At 37.6% G+C, this 19,733-nt stretch overlaps 1 protein-coding gene across 1 annotated transcript in view; it reads right to left on the bottom strand.

Annotated features, from left to right (window-relative positions):
- Positions 1–7,449: 7,449 nt before the first annotated feature.
- Positions 7,450–19,733, bottom strand: part of LOC308634036 (ankyrin repeat domain-containing protein 26-like) — a gene marked incomplete at its 3' end in the record, with an annotated part of 225,360 nt that continues 213,076 nt past the window's right edge. Inside the window, exon 14 of the mRNA XM_081267627.1 lies at positions 7,450–7,518. Within this exon, the coding sequence (XP_081123753.1) occupies positions 7,450–7,518 (69 nt within the window). The remainder of the gene's footprint in view (positions 7,519–19,733) is intronic.

The following is a 19,733-nucleotide window of genomic DNA, read 5'->3' as shown; positions in this document are numbered from 1 at the left end:
AGCTCAAAGCTGAAAGAAGTGAGGAGTATTCTGCTACCTTCTTTTATTATGGAGAGAAGCCTCAGAAAGCACTCTAAGTCCAAATTCAATCTAAAAAGATCTTTATTTACCTGGCCAGGGACTGTCACCCACATAGAGACTCAAGCTCTGTGGGAGGACAGCAACTTCCTGCTCCATTCAAGGAGAATATAAGGACAAAAAACACAACTCAGTGACATGCTTATCCTCATATAAACAAGACAATGACAGAAATTAAAACATTAATAAATGGGACCTGTGGGCTCTAGGCAAGACTGGAATTTTCCATCCAGCAAGCAAGCCATAAACAGAAGCTAAAAAAAGCATTAGCTTTGCAGTTCAGTTGACCACAGTCCAGGGTTCAAGCAAGTGTTAGACAGTCATATCCTGAATTTGGGTGGGGGGTCGTTGAGGTAAGAATCTACATCAAAATCATGTAGACCCATGAGGGCATTCAAACCCAGGATCTAACTCAACAATGACCACCACTGAATCCTGAGAAAGGTACAATTTGTAAGGTACAAAGACTAGAATAGCAATTTTTATAAGAAAACGGCTTTCATTTCTATTTTCTAAAAATGAGACATGCAGTCCTCTCTTCACAGAGACAGTAACAAATATAGAAACTAAAATGGAGTTTCTATAGTCACATCTTTTTATTCAAATGACTACAATGACCCTATTCCCATAATCCCATCATGGTGGGAATTGTTGCAAGTGACTAATGAGACTCTACCAAAGCAATTGCTTTACACATTCAGTACTAGTAACTTATTTGATGCCTGCTTAAAACTACAGTTTTCTTATATCCAACACACACATTTCATCTGACCATTTACTATTATCTATAAACCCTAAATCCTTTATTATATGCAAGATACAAGATCAAGTTGCTATGTTAATCTGACCTTATCTATATATCTATATTAACCTACTTGCTTATTTTTTCTATAACTATACTAATACACTGACTTATCCTACAGCTTAAATCCTATGTTTTACACTTACATGATTTTCCTACTATTATTTAGGCTTATTCCTGATAAAACTTATGCCTTACTGTCACTTATCTATGTTATCTTACTTTAATCCTATAGTCTTTAATCTATGTCTATTGCTGATTATGTATTCTATCTTGCCTTATACCTATAAACTATACCTATGACTTACTGATTATATAGATCACTTCACACCATAACACTTTCCTATTTGTGACACTTCCTCACTTTGATTGCTTCTTATTTGTGACTTTAGTTTCTGATAAATCACCATAACTTGTACCTCTTGAACTTCAAAGGAAAATATAAACCAAAGCCATGTTTTCAGAAATCCAAGAACCTTAATGATTAGCTACCTCAGGCTTATTACTTAAAACACTTCATTATACAGGTATCTTCTTGTCTGCCCACTTATTCAGGTTCACAATATATGTAGAAGTCTTTACCTCAAACCCTATTCTCAGTTTTCCAAGACACACCCACATTTCCTACCTCAGGAGAGACAACAGAGCTTTAAAATGAATACTTAAATAACTAAATACACAAATTTCTGAATCTGAAATTATAGACAAAGACATAAATATTCAGTGTCTATGTTTTAAAACACTACAATTAAAAAGTTTTTGGAAGTTCAAATCATACCACATGGTTTTTCAGACTTTCTGCTTCAAGAACTTGTTATTATTTGCCGAAAACATCTAGTCTTCAATTAGATTAAGAGATTTAAATATTCTTAATGGAAAAGACTCAGAAACCAGAGTACAATAAAATACCTTTACAATATAAATATTGAGAAACAGCTTTAAAGTTTCTACTTTTTCACAAATTCTCACAGTTTAAATGTAAATATGAACCCAGAATAGAAATTGAGGAAAAACTCTCATAAAAAGTATATGACATGAAAACATAAAGTGGCCAAGAGGAAAAATTATGTGAAGTGTTCTGCATAGCGTTCAAACTAAAGGCATTAGGAAAATTTCAAGATTCATAAATACTTATTCAATTCATTAAAAATTTATTTTGTCCTGAGTATTATAAATTATATAATCTGATTTTGAAAGTCACTGTGAACTTATTTAAATAATCCTTGACCAAATCTCATATTTCCTGTGACATTAGAATGCTTCTAATAATGTAATTTTGCTGTGGTTATGGATTTTCAAAAGCCCCTACTTTCCTAAATTATCAGATGGAACACTGGTGTGGTATAAAGGTGTATTAAGAATTGAAATGCAAAAAAAGAGAGCTCATGTATAATGTCATGATTTGGCATGAACATTCTTTATATACAGAGTTAAAAAAATTATGCTGTGAATGGATAATTATGATTGTAGTCATTCCACTATTGCACATATATAAGAAATACAAAACCAAACAAACCCAACATATTGTATCAAATAATTCCTCAAAGAACGTTTCCAAATAAAATAACAAGGAAAGTATTGCTAAATTGTAAGACTAAATACTTAACAAAAAAAAACTCACAGCAAGAAAGTGAATTTGACAATAGGGCATTCACCTTGGTATCAGATTTGTTGTTGCTCTCTTCTGAAGTAGGCTTGATATCACCAGCACAAGGTTCCTCTGCAAATCTTTGGAGCAAAATGCATTATAAAAATGGGTGAGTCCAAATTTTAAAGAAATAAAATTTGGTGAGTGTTTGGATATCACTATATTAAATGAGGTTTTTGGCTGATAGGATTAAAATTTGACCTCCATTTTAAGAAAACATTTGTTTACTTCTTTCTGCCTTCACTTTTCCCATTCTATGAATCATTCAGTGAAGTCACACTTAGATCAATTTCAAATTGGCCAAGTCTGAGAATCATTTATCTTCAAACACCACCTTTCCTAAAGTCTGAACTGAAGAATCCAATCAGAGGCCAACATAACCTTTGTGGCCTGGACTGAAACAAACCTGATAATCTAGCATGAGGTAGAAAGATATACTGCTCCTTCTCCCTTGTCTCTCCCTGGATCAGATTTGACTAACTGGAACGTCGTAGCCTTGGTGCTTTGGCATGGAAACCATGTATGAAAATATACCTATTGCTTCTCTTTACCCAAAAATAGCACAGGGATTTCCCTGAAACATGTTAATGTTTTGAAAGATGAAGATACACAAGAGAAAAGAACAAATGTATATGTTGTTATTGGGAATTCCTTTCTTAGACACATAAAACATTATAAATTATACAATTCAATTAATTTCCCAGTAAAAGTCCTCCAGGGCCATAAAAGCACTTCGAAGTATTCACAGACACTCAGACACTCAGTGGGAATGATTGCCTCTGAGATAGAGTACTGCACGTGGGACTCAGTTTCCCTAAGTACTATCTAAATAAGTTGTACTTCTGTTTCCTCAAATATCTCAATATCTTCCTTCCTGTGGGCTTCCACTCCCATGTCCTTCTTCTGCAGGAACTTTCAAGCTTCATCCTATAAAAATGTAGTTTCCTTAAACAAGGTTGGCTTCAATGACCATGAGTGGGAGCTGCTCTTTCCTCACTCCTAGAAAGCAAGCTAAATGGAGTCTCAGTCATTGGTCTCAGCATAAACATGTTACCAACCATCGAACTAAAGCTCCATGATAGCTCTGCCAGATTGTACCCCTTTCCTACCCTACCTCTACATAGGAAGAAAATTAGTCAGTTGGCAAAAGTGGCAGAATGAGTACATGTCTGCTCTGGGCCATAGAATCATACTGTATAATGTTATTTGTATTTCCCAGTCCATATAATTGCTTTCCTAAAAGGTGATATGTGTTCTTAAATTTCACCTTATCCAAATAATTCTAAGTTAATATTCTTCTTCCCATTAATTTTTTTACTTGAATTATTTTTCATTCCTTTAAACTTTGAAAAATATCACTACTACACCTTTTCTCCTTGTCAACTACATGTATATTTGCTTTTTTTCTGAATTAAAAGTGCTGCAACTTGTTGTTTGTTGTGCTTCATAGCAAGTAAATATGGCATGTGGCTCTCCTTGGAAAAAAAAAACAATTTATTCACAAAATTTCTCAACTGAAGCAGGAAACTTATAAAAGACCTAATGGATTACAGAAATCTTGGTCTCCATCATAGCATTTATCATGGTATCTTGACGCTGTGTGGTTGCAGCTCCCTTCTAAACCAAGAACTTCTTGAGGACAGGGACTAGATCTTTTATCTCAAAAACCCCAAACCCCAAAATGTAGAAGGTAAATGATTTAAGTATTTTTGTTGAATTAATGTGCTAAATTTTCTTTTCAAGGGCCTGGTTTATCAATCTGTATTCCAAGGAATATCTACTTTTCCATAAATACCAAGCCTCCTCATTAAGATTCCTTGATTCCTTGTTAGAGAAATATTATGAAACTGTTCATTATATGTCAAGTATTAAAGAAGTGTTTGTCATAATTAATAAAAATTTGAACAACTTTTTGTATAAAACAGTTACATTTGAGGAATTAAGAGTTTCTAGGAGACAACACTGAGAGTTTTCAAATAAGGATGAAGCTTCCTTCATGTTGTATAAACCCATGTGACTGTATTTATAGTGTCAGGATTCCAGATACCAATGTCAGGCACTCCTGCTCCAATAGATCTCTAAGGAAATGGGTTTTGAATTAAAGGAAGCTTAAAATGACCTTTTATCTCATTCTTAATTGCTCCCTGCATATGCTGATATTATAAAATAAAAGCTATTTATATTAGCTGTTAGAAAGCTCAACACAAAATATATTCTCACTTATAATCCCGGGTTATAATTATCATCACTTTCATAGTCCATATCTATTTTTAAATTCTCTTTTACTTTTTTTTACATTTTAATTGCAATTTAAAGTTATTAATTCAGAAATTTTCTGAATCAACAAAAGATTTACATTGACCTACATGGATTAACTTTAGCATCATGAAATACACTAAATTACCTGCACTTTAAATGGTGACTCCATAAATGAAGGCAAATTAAATAATCCTGTGGGTTACATTTAGTCTGCAGTCCTTGATTTTAATTTTGCTGTGGGTATGTTTTCAAAAGCTCATGCACAAAGCAAGTATTTTCATATAAAATCCTTCCTTTATTTAATACCATATTTTGCCCCAAAAATGAGGCCTCAAAATATAATATAAAAATTCATAACATCTTCATTTCAAATTTTTCCACTGCCTATGAACTCATACTCCATTTGTTTACTGTTCTCCTGGACTATTATTTAAATAAGAATTTAGTTGCATAGGAATGCTTGACAATAGGTTATTAAGAGGAGCACCCTTTGTGTTTCTACTACATGGTTTTCAGTTTTTAAAACTGCTAGGCTGATTATGACAGTCCCTGAAACACAATAGACCTAATGACATAGACTAGCTTCCAACTGCTGCTAAAAATATTCAACATTTGCTGTTATTCTAACTGAGAAACTCATTTCTAAAGTCAGCTTTTGTTCACTCAATAGTCTAAATAACAGAGACATAAAATCCTTAAAAGGTTGGTCTCCCTTACTGAAAGACTACCATAAGAAAGTTTCTAATCACCCTTTAAATGATAATAGATGATTAATGTGGTTGAAAGGAAAAAGGTTGTATTCTGTAAGCCAAAAATTTATCCTTAATCATACTTCTTTTAAATTCCCAGCCATGGAAATTGAAAAAAAATATATAAGTTAAACTAATTTGGAAGGAGAGATTGGAAGGCAGTAGTACCTAGTCAAACTCCAGTTCTTCCAGTTATTTCTTCAATTTTAGGGATCTGGGATTTTGTATATTACACTTATCTTCTCCAGGAGTTGGGTCCGGATCTCAGGAAATATTATAAATATCCATGTCCAGGCCCTATTGGACTTGTTCTTCCTCCAGGGAAGAACCTAGGTTTGTCAATTTTAAAATCTTCCCAGGTCACTTTGTGATACAATTGGAGCAGAAAACTAGAAGAACAGACTATCATCTCTTAATTTCATCTCTTATTTACATGAACAATTCCCTTCATAATTTGGAGAGTTGCAAAAAAAGGCAAGAGACAGTAATTTACTAAATACTCCGTGTAATTTTCCTAGGCAGTGGCAGAAAAAAGGACCAGTAAATTCAAAATGCAGCTTGGTTTCATATGTAATCTCCTTAGCTCCCACATTCCAGTAAGATGGTGTAGATTTGACAGCATGGTTTGACTCTTATCTAATTGGTTGGTTCAGGCAGAAAAGTGTCATCTCACACTTAATAATTTGTTCTCCCCTAAGGCTTCTCCATAATCACTGCCTAGTCACTGACAACATGGTATCCTCAGAACCCTCCTAAAACTGCCTTTTAAACACGTTTGCAACTCTGCATCTTCCTTCCCTAAATTAAATGTTGTTGTTCCCCAGATCAAATAGCACCTCATTCATACACAGAAACTGAGAAAAATTTACAAAAACTAAACTCTTCTTGGTATTTTTCCTTAATTTATCTAAATTTTCTCATTGGAAAATTATTCACTTTTCCACTTTTCCTGCTCAAGCCTTACCATGGATAGATAATTAACTTTTATCCAACTTTTCCCACAGCAAAAATATCACCATTTATTGTAAAATTCTTTGTTTTGTTTGAGTTTTAAGATAAACCCTATTTCCAATTTGCTTCCCTGCTTTCTTTTACACTATTTAGAAAAAAGTTTTGGTGCAAAAAATAATTTGGACACAGAAAATGTTTTAACTTTAAAACATTTTCAGTATTTTTACAAATATTTGCAATTGGTGCATACCCAAAAGCTGTACCTTCTAATACTTTTAAAGTATCGATATTTGAAGTGAAGTCTCAAAAGTCCATTCATTTCAACACATTTTCCTTCACTGAGTGCTTCAGCTTCCAAATATGAAAGTAGACCCTACATATGTCATTATTTAAACAAATGTATTTCAAATAACCTGGAAATAAAATCGGGTTTTGTGTTCTTGTTTGGGAATTCCATATTTGCATTGACCAGGAAGCCCCACCCACCTGCACAGAATGGCCAGTATTGGCATGGCCAGTGTGGCCAGCATTTCCTGGACGTCCTGCCACCTGCTCTCCAACCAACCCTGGACTCCTCTGGCCAGAGTAGGTGGAAGTTTGGGATAATAAGGTGGTAAATGCAGTACCAGAAACAGAACTGGAGGTATAAGACTGCAGGTCCCACTAGACCATTCCTTTGTAGGAGTGTTCCCCTTGCTGCACAAAGCCAAGCAGGGCTTGCAGAGGCAGCCCAGGTAGAGCTGGAGGAATCTCAAAGCCTACCAGTTCCAGTTGAAGTATTTCTGATGGAAGTGCAAGAAGTCCTTCCTGGGGTTGTGGATGACCAGTACCGGACACCTCCCAAATTCTGCAGCATCCAGGCTGCTTTGCTGTACCCCACAGTCATGGACAGGCTTTACCTGGAGCGTATCATCTACAATGTTGTAGTCGGGGCTTATGATCCGACTGGGCTGGACTAAGGTTCAGAGTCCCTGGGTTCTAGCATCTACGTAGCCCAGAGTCACAGGGGTGCTGCATCCAGGTGGAGCTACCTGTGGGAGGCCAAGGGTACACTTTATGCACTGTGTTGTTCTCAAGGTCCCCGAGACAAGCTGTGACAGCACCGCAGTCCATTTCCGCCCAGTGGTGGCCCCCACTCAGGCAGGGGTGCCCTCTCCAGGATATAGCCTGGACTTCCCTAAGGCCAAAGGACACTGATAGGAGGGCTCATTGCCTGGCTTGGCTAAGGCATCTGCCTTGGCACCATTTGCATAGCAGAGACCCATGACTGAAATGAAAAAGCATGATGTGTTTGTGGCTTCATTAAGTGTGAAAGCTTCCAATGAACTCTATGCTCTCTCAGGAAGTAACTTCAATTAGTGCAATGCTTACAGAAAATCCAGGCTTGTCAACAAATCTGGTTATGAAGATAGTTGGCTGCTTAAAGCAACACTGAGTAAGCCTGCAGAAGTCAATGAATGGGTACAAGTGGAGTATACAAGAAAAAAGGAAAATCTATTTAAGAGTGAAAATGGCACCCCTAAATATGCTAGTGGGAAATAACATTAGAAACAAAAAACAGAACAAGGAGCCAACATGCCATTTCAAAATGTCCCTGTAATTGTCCTCAGTAGAGGACATCTATACATAGGTCTACACTGATGCAAAGGGATTCCAGATGGTATTCAAAGAATTATTTTTGCCATTAAGTTGCTATATTATGGGAAACTTTTTTCTCATACTGCATGTTTCTACAATATACATAATATACTTAAAAATGTGTACATTAAAACAAAGTGTGGGTACAAAATTTTGTGATTTAAGTCACTTTTAAGTAGTCACTCAAACATTCTCTAGGAGAATTTTAAGTAGCTGGGAAGCAGGCTAAGGGTGTTTTTTTTTGTTGTTGTTGTTTTGGTTTTTTTTTTTTTTTTTTTTTTTCTGTTCAATAAGTCTGCCTGGTCTCCAAGTGCTGAGAGCCATAGCTGAGTCAGAATAATGCATAGAATTTTTGCCAGAACAGAGTGGTTGAGAGGTGATGCCAGCAAGCCATTGAGATGATAATGGTTATGTTAAGCTGTGTATTCAATTGCATATTAGACCCCTGCTGTCTGCCTTGGCCTGCTACTTTGGAGTTCTTTGCTACTTTGGAGTTCTCCCTGGGATTCCCAGAGAGTTCCTGGGAGTTTAGAAATAAAGTTTGTTCCTGCTTCAGTGGCTCATGATTTGTGCCCAGGCAGACTGCAGCATTTGGTGGCCCGTGAAGGTAACACCTGAGGGTAAGTGATAAGGTAAATTGCTCACCCCTGAGGGAAGGTGAGAGAATGGGTTACCATTTCAAAAAAAATGTATTCTTGTTTTGATTTTTTTTGTTTTTGTTTCAAGATGCCTTTCCCTAGAACTTTCTCAGGCAAACTGGGAAAAATGGTTGGGTCAAGGTTTGAAGTTGTTAGGCCCTGAGGAAGAGATAGAGATAGACCACGAATATACATTTAAAAAAAAAAATAGGAAACTTGATACAAAGATTTTTTGTTCCATTTTTGTTTTGTTTTGCTTCGGTTTTGTTTTGAGTTATCTATTTGAGTTGCCTTATCCTTGTAGCAGAAATATGGGGTCAGAAATTAACAAAAAACAAACCCAAAGAATGTTAAGTAAATTGTAAGAGGAAGGAGGCACCTCAGTAAAACCAAAAAGAGTCAGGGCATAGGTTGATACAATACAAAAATGTAGCCCATGGCTTTTTAAGGAGGAGTTGTTGAATATATCACAATGGGACCATCACTGTGAATATTTAAGGGACAGGGAAAAGAAAAACCCAGGAACTCTGCCAGTTGGCACATTGCCATTGTGGATGATGATATGATTTTGTTTGCCTAGTCCAAACCTTTCAGTTCAGACTATGGTAGAAGACATATTAGATCAGGAAAAAAGAGGAGGCCTCTCGAGATAGTTAGAAAGGGGAAGAGAGTTTAGAGCAGAAAAAGCCATCAGGAGAAAAGTTACAACAGGAGGCTGCTACTAAAAACTTTCTATCACCAGAGGGTGTAAGTGTCCAACCAATAGCTCCGCCTATGGGGCCCTCAACCCCCATAGTTGATAGATGGGATCCTGAGAAAGGACCTCAAAGATTAGCATGCCCTGTATTTGAACAGGCAGGAGGGCAGCAAATTCACCATGTTTTAGATTTCAAAACAGTGAAGCAGCTAAAAGAGGCTATAACAACCTATGGTCCTCAAGCACCCTTCACCATAAGCTTGGTCGAATCCATTACCAACTTGAACATGATGCCAGCAGATTGGGCTAATATGTGTAAAGCTGTGCTAAATGGAGGACAATACCTGTGATGGAAGGTTGCCAATGAGGAATTTTGCATGGAGACGGCTAGGCAAAATGCAGCAGCTGGTTATCCTCAGAGAAATCTAGATATGTTGTTAGGAAAAAGACCTTATGAGGGTCAGCTGCAACAAATTGCATATGATCCTGCTACATACTCACAAATTGCTGCTGATGCAGTTAGGGCATTCAAGACTTTACAAGGACATGGAGATTTACAAGGTCAATTATCTAAGGTAATACAAGGAGCTAATGAACCTTACACTGAATTTGTAGATAGGCTTATTCAAACAGCTACCAGAGTTTTGGGGGATACAGAGCAAGTAATGCCATTAATTAAACAGCTAGCCTTTGAGCAAGCAAACAGATGGTGCAAGGAGGCCATTAGACCATGGAAACATGGAGATTTAAACACATATATTAAATTATGTAGAGACATTAATGAACAAGGGCAAGTCCTGGCAGCTTAAGTACAACAGGTTTTAGATGCCAGGCCGAAAACATGCTACAATTGTGAACAAACAGGACATTTTAAAAGGAGTTGCCTCATAGGAGGAGGGTTTAAAAAAACTAGGTATCAAAAAAGTAGAATACCAGGTATTTGCCCACGATGCCGTAAAGGGAGACATTGGACTAATTAATGCCATTCTCAAACCACCATAGAGGGTACTCTGTTATCAAAAACCGGACAAGGACCAGGTGTTTACCCATGATATCATGGATAAAAGCATCGGGTTTTATTGCCACAAAACAGAAAGGGGGCCCAATGCTCTGGGGCCCACAACCACAAATATACGGGGCAATGGAGGAACACAACAACACCATCAGGGTAGTGCCCAGGACACATTATCCATTAGATCCCTCATCAGACAAACCAAAGGGAGTGCAGGGTTGGACATCTGTGCCTCCGCCAGAGCAGTACTAACTCCACAAAAGGGAGTTAAAATCATTCCCACAGGAGTAAAAGGACCTCTCCCCAAGGAACAGAAGGCTTATTATTGGGACGCAGTTCTTCTACTCTAAAAGGACTTATGATAAGTCCTGGAGTAATTGATCTCGATTATGAAGGTGAAATAAAAATTATAGCTATTTCTCCAAAAGGTATATCAGTAATTTCACCAGGAGACAGAATAGCACAGATATTAATAATACCTAGCCTACATGATAAATTTTCCAGTCGTACTGTAGAAAGAGGTTCCAGGGAATTAGGCTCCACAAGTGTAGAATGGGCTATGCTGTCTTTAAATTTAGATTCTCATCCAATGCCAAAACTAAATATTGAAGGACATAAATTTAATGGGTACTTGATACAGGTGCAGACCTTAGCATCATCTCTCGTCAAGAATGGCCAAAACATTGGCCATTACAACAAGCCACTCAAATGCGCCGAGGCCTAGGAGGGGCAACTAATCCCCATAGATGTGCAATGGTATTAGATTGGAAGGATCCTGAAGGATGTGAAGGAGCTATACAACCATATGTATTGGATCATCTTCCTTTAAATTTATGGGGACAAGATGCCCTAGATCAATTAGGTTTGACATTGACAAATAACATCAATTCTAATGCATCCACTACTAGGGCTAGACAAGGTTTTAGGAAAGAAAAAAGATTAGGAGAATAGGAACAAGGTATAACAGCACCAATTTTCAAATATATCAAGGAATAAATAGACATGGATTGGGTTTTCAGAAGGGGCCACTGAGACAATCAAAATTATTTGGAAATCAGAAAGACCAGTATGGGTTCCTCAGTGGACTCTGACTAAAGAAAAGATACAAGTAGTCCATGACCTGGTCAAAAAACAATTAGCGGAGGGACATATACAACCTTCTGTATCTCCCCATAATACTCCCATTTTTGTCATCAAAAAGAAATCTGGTAAATGGAGATTATTGCAAGATTTAAGAGCCATTAATAATGAGATGGTTATTATGGGACCTGCTCAATCGGGGATTCCCAATTGTCTGCTTTGCCAAAAACCTGGTATGTTTTAGCTATAGATATTAAAGATTTTTTTTTTTCAATTCCAATTCAACCTGAGGATAGTCCACGTTGTGCATTTACTATCCCTGCACTGAATCATGAAGGTACTGATCAGAGATATGAATGGAAAGTACTCCCTCAAGGGATGGCTAACAGCCCAACTATGTGTCAAATTTATGTTAACAAAGCAATCCAGCCACTTAGAAATCAAAATTCTCAACTACAAATATTTCACTATATGGATGATGTATTATTAGCACATAAAGATAAAAACACATTGCTAGAATGTTATGCCACATTTACAAATTTATTAAAAAATTATAATCTAGAGATAGCAATAGATAAAGTACAATTAAATTTTCCAATTAATTATTTAGGAGTTCTATTATACTCAACCATGTTCCATCCCCCAAAAATTCAAATAAGAGTAGATCAACTCAAATCACTTAACACTTTCAAAAGTTATTAGGAGACATAAATTGGATAAGGCCTTATCTAGGCATACCAACAGGAGAGTTGGGACCTTTTTTGATATCCTAAAAGTCCATCAGATCCACATTCACCCCACATGTTAACACCTGAAGCAAGAAAGGCATTAAAAATTATTGAAACATATATGGAAAATATGCATTTGGATAGAATTGATATAAGTTTGCCTTTATTATTTATTGTACTACCAACAAAAAAAAAATTCCTACAGGAGTATTTTGGCAAGAAGTTCCCTTATTGTGGATACATTTATCTTATTCTCCCAACACTATTCTTACTAGGTATTCTGAGGCTGTAGGACAATTAATACTCAAAGGAATAAAAGTAGCAAAGGGAGTGTTTGGAATTTCTCCCAATAAAATTATTACTTAATATACTATGGATCAAACTTATGAGTTAGCTAATGAGTTAAATACTTGGGCAATAATCATGTGCAAATCTAATGTTTCATTTGATAATCACTTACCATCTAATCCTTTGTTGTCTTTTTGGTCCTCGCATCCTGTAGTTTTTCCAAAAATGACTAGAAAAACACCTATCATGAATGCTCCAAATATATTCACTGATGTGTCAAATAATACTACAGCAGCTGTAGGTACCTGTGATCAAAATTTTACATTTTTAGAACCCAAAAAATCAGCTCAAAAGGTAGAGCTTAATGCAGTATTACAAGCCTTTGTGATGTTTAAAAATTCTGTATTTAATTTATTTCCTGATAGTCAGTATATAGTTAATGCTATAGTATCCCTTGAAGATGCTGGTAGGATTTCCCCTTCCTCTACGGTTTTCTCTTTGCTTTCCACTATACAAAGTCTAATCTGGGACAGAAAAGATCCATTCTTTATAGAACATATCAGGGCACATACAGGATTGCCTGGAGACCTTAGTTTGAGCAATGATTTAGCAGATAAAACTACACATGTCATACATATTTTCTCTACACTAGAAGAAGCTACAAATTTTCATAAAAGGTTCCATGTCAATGCTAATACTTTACAAAAGCATTTTAAAATAACTAAGGAATCAGCTAGACAAATAATAAAACAATGTCAAAATTGTGTGACCTTCTTACCACAAGTTAATCTTGGAGTCAATCCTAGAGGATTGATACCTAACCATATTTGGCAGATGGACATCACACACTTGCCAGAATTTGGAAAATTAAAATATTTGCATGTTACAGTTGATTCTTCTTCCAGATTTTTGATGGGCTCCCTTCATGCCGGAGACAAAACTAAAGATATTATTGCTCATTGCTTACAAAACTTTGCCACTGTGGGCATTCCAAAACAGTTAAAAACAGATAATGGTCCTGGTTATACTTCTACCTCTTTTAAACAATTTTGCTCATCATTTGGCATTACTCATATAACAGGAAATCAATACAATCCTCAGGGACAAGGTATAGTTGAAAGAGCTCATCAAACTATTAAAATGTACTTGTTAAAACAAAAATACGGAATTGGAAAGGTGTATATATCCCCAAAGATAAACTTGAAATAACCCTTTTACTCTAAACTTTTTAAATTTGGATTCATCAGGGCTTAGGCCTGCGGAAAGACATATGTATCCAAAAATATACATAAGCCTAAGGTACTTTGGAAGGATATTTTTAACAGGACAATGAAATGTCCTGACCCAGTGATTGTCTGGAGACAGGGTTCTGTTTGTGTGTTTCAACAGGGAGAACAGCAGCTGATTTGGATTCCAGAGAGTCTAAACAAAGCGATGTCTACAGACCAAAAAGAAGATGATTTGACTCAAATCCATAATAGCTGATATCCAGAGCTCCAGCTTGGCTATTCTTACATCTGCAACAGTGGTTCTCCCACATCTGTAAGCTAATTAACAATGAACACCATTAAAGCCTATTTTAAATGTAAAAAATCTTGGGGCTTGCTTGTGGGAATACCTTCAGACCCATTATGCAAGTTACAGGTTAAAGGATGGTATATCCAAATAAGAGTCAATCCCAGGTGGTAACCAGGATGTCTTTTTTCAATATCTATTTTATTATTTCCGTTTCCCACATCATAAAGTTCTATTTTATTTTTTGAGCTCATACAGACCTAGGTTAATGTTTTTCTGATCAGTTTTATTTTTTGACTGTGGAGTTTTTAAACATTGCAATGGAGATTTCACCTGTGTAAAGCTACAAGGCCTTTAATATTGTCTTATGTGTTGTATGTTATGAGTGCACACTTGTGTTTTGTGTTGTATGTCTGCATGTGCGTATATCCATATATCATATATGAGGAATGCTCATGAAAAAATGGATCCAAATATTTATATTATTCACGTAATTTAAATGGTTTAATTTAAATTGGGTAAACAGCTGTTGAGGATTGTTTTGATATGTGAAAAAATAAGAAGGTTAACAGATCTGTTTGTTTACTTTCACCTTTCCTTTTCATTATATTTAATAATTCTGTTCAGGATAATGTAAATTGTTCAGAAAATTGTTTTCTTAGTACCTGTTGGAATGTTACATAATTTTTTTTAGCCATCATTGCCAGAATTCCTATCTTCATCCCAGTGCCAGTGAAGACAAAGATAAAACCAAACTACAGCTTCTTTGATAGCTATCACAGTAAACTGTATATACTGATGCATCAATAAATAATAACTCAACAAGTAATGCTCAATCAAGGAGTCGATTTACTTTGGGAGGAAATGGACATATTGAGAGATTCTTCTGGTTTGAACTGCTTGCAGAACTTGCCTGGACTATGTATCACTTTTATACATTGTGAACTATCTGCTGGTGCAGTGAATTGTGATAGTGCTGGAGTATCTTTGCTGATGGTGTCACCGGTGGTACAATATTTCCAAAGAACCCGTCAATTGGCTTGGTGTCATGGCATTTCTGTATTCTCCTCCCTTTTGCTAGTGATGTTCTAAAATTTGGGGGCCAATAGAGGTTAGGCAAAGAACCTCACCCCCCACTGAAACCAAGGCCAAATTTGGGGGCCAACAGAGGTGAGGCAAAGAACCTCACCCCCCCACTAGCACCAAGGCCAAATTTGGAGGACAACAGAGGTGAGGCAAATAACCTCACCCCCCCCACACTGGTGCAAAGGCCAAATATGGGTGCCAACAGAGGTGAGGCAAAAAACCTAATCCCCCCACTGGTGCATAGACCTATCTACAAGTATAGCTCTATGCTGGACCAGTAGTCAGTGACAGGTAAGATCCAACTGCAGTGGTACCAACCTAAGACAGAAGGCTGACGCCTTGAAGTCAGCTCATCTGATGATGGGTGAGGACCATATGTAGTATTGGACAACCTAAGGCAGGCACAGTCCCTAAGCCACATGCTTGTTGTTTAAACAGAGAGGGGGAGATGTTGAGAGCCATAGCTAAGATGGAATGACACATGGCATTTTTTCCAGAACAGAGTGGTTGAGAGGTGACACCAGCAAGCCATTGAGATGATAATGGTTATGTTAAGCTGTGTAATCAATTGTATATTAGAACCCTGCTTTCTCCCTCAGGCTGCTACTTTGGAGTTCTCCCTGGGATTCCTGGAGAGTTCCCATTGGTTGGGAAAGTGCGGGAGGAGGGATTTCCAGAGGAGGGATTTCTGGTTGTTCTGGTGTGTCCCAGGAGAAGGCTGCATGCCTGGCATTCGGGGGAGTTCGGAAATAAAGTTTGTTCCCGATTCAGCTTTTGTGCCGAGCAAGACTGTGACACCCAAGGTCTATAGATCCCAGGTATTGAGGAGCTTGTGAGCGCAGGAAAGTCAAGCATCCTGGTGAAAGGGGAGCTGGTTTCCTTTCCCTCCTGCCCTCTTGCCCAGTGGGAAAGGTGGAGGATTCTGCCTTACTGGTCAGCAGCCTGTCCTCAGGACCCTCAGACACTATTACCTGTTTTTCTTGTCTCTATCATCCACACCAGCTTCCCGTGAATGAGGATATGCTTCATTTTCTGTACTTTGCCCTAAAATGCATGCCTGTGGATCTTTGTACTTATCCCTGAAAAGTAGCCCCGTGGATCTTGGTACTTTTCCCTCAAAAGCAACCCTGTTTATCTTGGTACTTTGCCCTCAAACGGAGCCCTGTGGATCTTGGTACTTTGCCCTCAAATGCAGCCCTGTGGATCTTGGTACCTTGCCCTCAAATGCAGCCCTGTGGATCTTAGTACTTTGCCCTCAAAAGCACTTCTGTGGATCTTGGTACTTTTCCCTCAAAAGCAGACCTCTGGATCTTGGTAACTTGCCCTCAAATGCAGCCCTGTGGAATCTGGTACCTTTCCCTCAAATGCAGCCCTGTGGATCTTGGTACCTTGACCCCAATTGCAGCCGTGTGGATCATGGTACTTTGCGCTCAAATGTAGCCTTGTGGATCTTAGTACTTTGCCCCAAATGCAGCCCTGTGGATCTTGGTACTTTGCCCTCAAAAGCAGCCCTGTGGATCTTGGTACTTTGTCCTCAAAAGCAGCCATGTGGATCTTGGTTTGAGCTTTATACCTGAAGACCCTTTTCCAGAAGCTCCGGACAAGAGACTTATCTGTCCAAATTAATTTAGATTCCATTACTAGGTCTCACAGGCCCCTGCCTTCTACGCTAGAGCTTTTCAATACTTCTGAAATCCAGAAGAACGAACCTAGTCTCATCACTTAGTCACTGTCTGAGCCACTCAGTGGTCATGTATCAGCTAACAAATGAAGAATAATTACCAAGCAAACCTGAACAACAGAGACACAGTGGACATGAGCAGCTTCAAGGGCCACACCTGTCTTGGAACCCTGTTCTGAGGGCTTCAGTTATCCTGCTGAGATCTTGACCTAGGAGGTTAGGTCCTTGCTGATTTCACAGGATCAGAAAACCCCCACCCACCTGCATGATGGCCAACACTTGAGTGGCCACCATGGCCAAGGGACCCTGGAAGGCCCACTGCATGTACTCAGTCAGCACTGGGCCCTTCTGCCCAGAAGCTGGTGGAGATTTGGAAGGTGGAAGGGAAGGCACTAGAAGCAGAACTGGAGGTGCAAGATTCCAAGTCCCTTTGAAGGAGAGTTCCTCTTTGCTGTCTAAACCAAGGGAGTGGGGCTTGCAGTGGGGGCTCACTTAGAGCTGGATGAAACCAAATGCCTTCTGATAGCAGTCCAAGGATCCTGTGTGAAGTGCAAGAAGTCCTTCCTGAGCTCCTGGACAGCCAGTACCAGGAGCCACTAAGATTCATCAGGATCAAGGAACCAGGAAAGGGCATTTTTGAGGATAACCACTGTAAAGAATGACGACAATAAGGAGAGACACAGAGACAAGGTGCAGAGGCAGGGAAGGTTGCAGAGTGGCTCTTTGTTCAAGCAGCCAAGATTATTTATACCAATAGGTTACATTAGGTCATTAGTACCATAACCACATTATTGTTTAGAGTATCAATAAGGTTGCTTATTCTGCAGTTACATTCCACAGTTACAATATGCAATGTCAGAAACTTTGTGCAGTTCTCAAGAATGACCATTGTCTGAAGTTACTGTCAGGTGGGCAGCCCCAAGAGCACTGAAACTTGGTGAAACAATGTAGTCATCTAGCAAACAAAGAAAGTTCTTCTATTTCAAGCAGTTATGTGCCTTCAAACAAGATCAAGGCTTGATGAGGCTCTGAACATAGAGGAATCCCAGGTCAATGCCATGCCAGCTAGACATTGCACATATATTAGCTGTATTATTTGATCCTCAGAGAGATTACAGGGCATTCTAAGGGTGGGAAACAAGGTGCCTCTTGCCCTCTGGGAGTATTCTAACCAGGGAAATGCTTCCCTGTATATTTCCACAATCAGCATCCCAACATCTCTCCTTTTTATTTTTTAAGGCCTTTTGGATCAGATGAAATATATATATGTATATATATATATATATATATATATATATATATATATATATATATATATAAAATATTGGTGGTGGTATAAAATAGGGTAGGCATTGACAACAGCAAGCACAACATAATAATCACAATATTAGTGAACATCCACCTATGAATAATTGTTTGGCCCAAGTAAAGTTGGGTAACCATGAAGTTAACAATCCAAAAAGTCTCAACCTCCATCATCTTGTTGGTCCTTATCAATGATATCATTAAAGTAATCTAACTCCTTTGAAATAGAATTTACTGTTATCATTTAAGTTAAAACAACACATATTATTAAGTTCCTCACATCCTTTAGGATGCAATAATACCAAACAATCAATTGCAGGCCAATTGTTAAGTATGGATTGACAATGTTGTTGTTCTTCATTAAGTATATTAATTGCCATAGAGGTATGATTAATATTTTTTACCACAGCACAGGCAAGTTTTATATAGTGGTTTTGTAAACCCCGACACCTAGTCAAGGGATACCACTAAGGAAAATGTCAAAGTGTTAAATTCTTCCTTAGAGAGAGAGTTTTCTGAATCATCACAGTTTTCACCAAGTGGACTAGATCTTTATGGATATGTTGTGCAGGATGGTAGTTTATTAAATCCTGTGGGGATGGTAAGAACACAGTCTGCTAAGACAACAGTGGGTACCATGAGACATTTTTGCAGGTATATAACAATTTTATATAAGTTAACCCAGATATTATTATAATGGATTTTAGAAGTCAAGGATTCTGATTGTACTAACTTTCCATAACTGGGGCACAACAACAGAACAACATTATTTTTAAGACCAAAGTATGTAAATACTTTGTGTGAGTTTAGCAATCAAAGCAGTAACTAAGTTTTTCAGAGTTTATTTTAACCTCATTTGAGCCAATAGCTGTTGAACTTATGCTATTAATGATTTTGTATCTACCTAAGTTACTGGAAGTCTAGTAGCTTGGCATTTCTTTTCTTTTGAGGAGAGTGATCATTGTTCTTTTGTTTGGTGAGATTCTCCTCATGCAAAATCAAACAAAACTTGGGAATCAGGTTGTGAAGTCCCTGATGTCCATTTATAACTGATAGGTCTCTCACACTGAGCTGGAATCCAAACTGGACCTGTTGGTGTCAGCATAGCAGTCTATCCTTTTCCCCATGTGATCAGAGGCATAAGGTCTTGTCATGCTGGGTCTGGTGGAGTCCTATATATTTTATATAAATTTATGGTAATGGCTGTTTGGGAATAAAATGTCTATCCAAAGCAGATGACCAATTGTGAGTATTAGCTTTGTATTGCATGTTGAGTGCATTAACTGTAAATAAAACAATATTTAAAGCATTATTCATATGTGAGAGGGTTTATCCCTTTTTGTTTTTGTTTTTAAAAGCAAGTTTTTAAAATTGATTTTTAAGTATATGACAGTAGAATGCATTATAATTTTTATTACACATATAGAGCACAATTTATCTCTGTATATAAAGTATGTTCACACCAGTAAATGTCTTCATACATGTACTTTGGATAATGGATAATGATTTCTATCACATTCCACCATCATTGCTAATCCCCAGCCCCCTCCATTACCCTCCCACCCCTCTGCCCTATCT

Source organism: Spermophilus citellus, assembly GCF_964194105.1.
Source record: "Spermophilus citellus genome assembly, chromosome: 15".
NCBI lineage: Eukaryota > Metazoa > Chordata > Mammalia > Rodentia > Sciuridae > Spermophilus > Spermophilus citellus.
The sequence above is the reverse complement of the archived record's forward strand: the minus strand, read 5'-3'. Positions and strand labels throughout refer to the sequence as shown.